At 53.8% G+C, this 4069-nt stretch overlaps 1 protein-coding gene across 1 annotated transcript in view; it reads right to left on the bottom strand.

Annotated features, from left to right (window-relative positions):
- Positions 1–4069, bottom strand: part of HSF1 (heat shock transcription factor 1) — a 59352-nt gene that overhangs the window by 14531 nt on the left and 40752 nt on the right. Inside the window, exons 8-9 of the mRNA XM_014956151.1 lie at positions 3050–3186; positions 203–469 (exon numbers count right to left, since the gene is read on the bottom strand). Coding sequence (XP_014811637.1) covers positions 203–469; positions 3050–3186 — 404 coding nt within the window. The remainder of the gene's footprint in view (positions 1–202; positions 470–3049; positions 3187–4069) is intronic.

Below are 4069 nucleotides of genomic sequence, written 5' to 3'. Positions count from 1 at the left end.
CAGTTAGGTTGACGGTTGGACAAGATGATCTTTGAGGTCCCTTCCAACCTAGAAGATGATTCTGTGATTCTGTGACTCCTTGGACAAAGGATCACACATCCCCCTCCCTCCCCAAAACTGAAGGTTGGTGGCCCCATTTCAAGCTTAAGGGTAGAGAGGGGTGGGACGTCTGGCACGACACGAGTCTCAGCGCAGCACTTACTTGTCGAGGCAGGCGACGCTGAGGCACTTTTCGGGGGGCTGAGGCTGCGCGGTGCTGTCGCCGGCCGCCGCCGTGGGGGTGGTGGTGGTGGTGGTTTGGGTGGTGGTGGCGGCGCCGGGCTCGTTCTCCTGCAGGATGGAGTCGATGAAGGTGGAGGGGGAGAGGGGGGTTTCCACAGCGGGAGGGTTTCCGGGGCTGGCCTCCTCGATCTGGGGGCTGCGGGTGGGACTAGGGGGTTCTTCTTTGATACGGACCACAGGGCTACTCCTGCCAGACAAAAAAAAAAGGAAAAATGGTAAAAATCTCCTGGTAGCTCATCCTGGATTTCTAATAACCGCTCCCACACAACAGGGGGAAAAAACCCCGGTGGCTGCTGTTGCCTCTTCCCTTGCAAAGCCCCCAGAGTCAGTGCAAAGACGAGGTTTGAGCGAGTACCTAAATATTTCTGCTCCGAATTCCGGACCTAATCAGCTCCCCTGACAAATCAACGATCTTCTGCAACCTCAGCGTATTTCCTGGGGCTAAAGGTTCCTGCTGCTGCTCAGCCCAGGGCCCCGCGCGAAGGCAGCTCCCATCGGGGGAGGTTATTGGACGGAGGGGGGGGGAAAGGAGGATTTTTCCTTAACGGCACAGTTAAAACCATACAGCTTTGGATGTGGACGTAGTTTAAATAGTTCAGAAGCAGCAGAGGGTACAGACCCTTTTTTAAAGCCGCTGCTGAGATGCTCATGACATGATCATCACCACAGCAGGGGCTGTAGGGCTCCAACTGCTCCCACAAGGTCAGGGGATGGACCCCTTTGGGGGGGACTGACCCCTTTGGGGGACCAACCTCTTCTACAAGCACCTGGGCATTTTCAGACGTACTGGTTTTATGGGCAGGGAAGATGGTTTCTTCGCGAAGGCAGCTCCCATCGGGGGAGGTTATTGGAAGGAAGGGGGGGGAAAGCAGGATTTTTCCTTAATAGCACAGTTAAAACCATACAGCTTTGGATGTGGACGTAGTTTAAATAGTTCAGAAGCAGCAGAGGGTACAGACCCTTTTTTAAAGCCGCTGCTGAGATGCTCATGACATGATCATCACCACAGCAGGGGCTGTAGGGCTCCAACTGCTCCCACAAGGTCAGGGGATGGACCCCTTTGGGGGGGACTGACCCCTTTGGGGGACCAACCTCTTCTACAAGCACCTGGGCATTTTCAGACGTACTGGTTTTATGGGCAGGGAAGATGGTTTCTTTGGTCAGCCCTTCATTTTCCCACCCAAACTGGCTGCTCCAGGGGTGTAAGAGGCGTGATCATCACCACAGCAGGGGCTGTAGGGCTCCAACTGCTCCCACAAGGTCAGGGGATGGACCCCTTTGGGGGGGACTGACCCCTTTGGGGGACCAACCTCTTCTACAAGCACCTGGGCATTTTCAGACGTACTGGTTTTATGGGCAGGGAAGATGGTTTCTTTGGTCAGCCCTTCATTTTCCCACCCAAACTGGCTGCTCCAGGGGTGTAAGAGGCGCAATGGGTCCTGCTGGAAAGGAGAGTGACTACAAAAGGAGAGGGAAAAGGGCCATTAAGCAAACATATGGTCTCTATTTGAGAGCGAGTGTTCCTGGCAGAGGGTATTAAAGGCAATAAATGGCATTTGTGGGTGATTCAGCACCTCAGGGGAAGCGCCGATGCCAGGAATAACCTATTAAAGAGGGAGAAAAAAAGGAGTTGGGAGAGCACAAGGTGCTGAGGAGAGATTGAGGGGGTCAGGGAGCTCAAGAGAGGCTGATGCTCGGTGGGATGGGGCTGATGCCACCCCCAGGGACGTGGTGAGGGGCGATGGCTGGTGCAGAATGGCCTTGGCAGCGGCACACAAGGCTGAGCATCACCTACAGCATCCAAGGGCAGCTCTCATCTCCGCTGGGAAAGCTGACGGAGCTGGGAACAGGGCTGCTGGGTGCTGGGTTTGTAAGGGCAGGGCAGAGCTCACCCTGCTCCTGGGGCGTCAGGAATTTCACCTTCAGAGCAAGGAATCTCACAGACAGGCCAACAAAGATGGTTTCTTCTGGAAACCAAACTGTGACACCAACCCCAGACAGGCTGACACCAGACAGGGCAGGTAGAGGAGCCAGTGTAGTTTGGAAAACAGGATTAAAATTGAACAAAACCAACCAAATGAACAAAACCCTGCTGAGATGGCAGTGTCCTGAAGGAGATTGCCCTGGAGGGACAGGTCCAACTTTCTGTGAGGTCCTGGTAAAGTAACTGGGTCTGAATCACAGGATGGTTTAGGTTGGAAGGGACCTTAAGGGCCATCTTGTTCCAGCCCCTCTGCCCTGGGCAGGGACACCTCCCACCAGCCCAGGTTGCTCCAAGCCCCCTCCAACCTGCCCTTGAACCCCTCCAGGGATGGGGCAGCCACAGCTTCTCGGGGCAACCTGGGCCAGGCTCTCACCACCTTCAGGGGGAAGAATTTCCTCCCCAGATCTCACCTCAATCTCCCCTTTTTCACCTTAAAACCCTTCCCCCTCGTCCTAGGGCTCCCCTCCCTGATCCAGAGTCCCTACCCAGGTTTCCTGGAGCCCCTTGAGGGACTGGAAGGGGCTCCAAGGTCCCCACAGAGCCTTTGAGAGCAATCATCCAGCCAATTCCTTATCCACCGAATGCTCCATCGGTCAAATCCATGTCTCTCCAACTGAGAGAGCTCAAACACCCTGAACGTCACCCGTCCCAAGGGCTCTGCTGTTTTCCAGCTGTTTCTCAGGGGTGATTTTCAAGAGAAGAGGCACATTATAACGGCGTTTGAGCACTCGGCTCATGGAGGAACACCCTCCCCGTGCAGATCACTCCAGAGCAGGAGCGTACCTTTCGTCGAGGCTGCCGCTGGGAGATGCTGAGGGGCTGGACTGGGCCAGTTCGGTCACGTCAGAGATAATGGGACCGGAGTTGGCTGAAGAATCCGGGGAATACAGGTTGGAGCCACTATATGCTGGGGAAGAAGCCTGCAATGACAAGCACAGCACGCGCGGTGTGAAGCACTAGGCTCGACGGAGCGGGAGGGGGCTCGGCAGAACAGCCCCAAATCCTGCCCACCCAAGGAAAAAGACAACGTGGGACTCGATAGGACACCTAGGAATGCAGTTTCCAACCCAAAGCACTACTTAAAAAAAAAAAATTAATTGGGACTTCTGTTCTGTAAACTTGGTTTTCTTGGAAATAAAAGAATTTTAAAAGTAAGAATATTGGATTATTTTTCAGGATTGTTCAACACTTGGGTTTTCAGAAACCCAGAATTTCAGCTTTCCCCTTCCACTAAAACTACATTCTTTTTAATTAAATGAAAGGCAAAATTCGTTCAGCTGAGACCTACAGACGTACGAGGTACAAGATTTCCAGGCTGGTAACAGCAACATGGAATGGTTTCATTTTGGTATCGGTCTTGCTAAGGAGGAAATTAATTGACACGTTTGAGTGAAGCCCAAACTGATCTCCTCTTGGTGTGTCAGCGTCTGTCAGCCCAGGGCACAAAGCAAAGGGCAATTAAAAATGTACCCGGAATCAGAAAACCCTGGGTATAAGGAGAAAAGAGAGTAAGAGAGAGAATCATGGAATGATCCAGGTTGGAAGGGACCTTCCATCTCCTGGAGTCCCACCACGGACCCAGCACTGACCAACCCACCACTGACCCGTGTCCCTCAGCACCACGTCTGCCCGGCTTTTCAGTCCCTCCAGGGATGGTGACTCCACCACTGCCCTGGGCAGCCTCTGCCAAGGCTTCACAGCCCTTTCCAGGAAGGAATTTTCCCCACTCTCCATCCCAACCCTCCCCTGGCCCAACTTGGGGCCGTTTCCTCTTGTTCCTTGGGAGAAGAGACCGACCCCCCC

This window comes from Calidris pugnax, unplaced genomic scaffold (assembly GCF_001431845.1).
Source record: "Calidris pugnax isolate Ruff unplaced genomic scaffold, ASM143184v1 scaffold307, whole genome shotgun sequence".
In the NCBI taxonomy this organism is placed as follows: Eukaryota; Metazoa; Chordata; class Aves; order Charadriiformes; family Scolopacidae; genus Calidris; species Calidris pugnax.
This window is presented reverse-complemented; position numbering and strand designations above follow the sequence as displayed.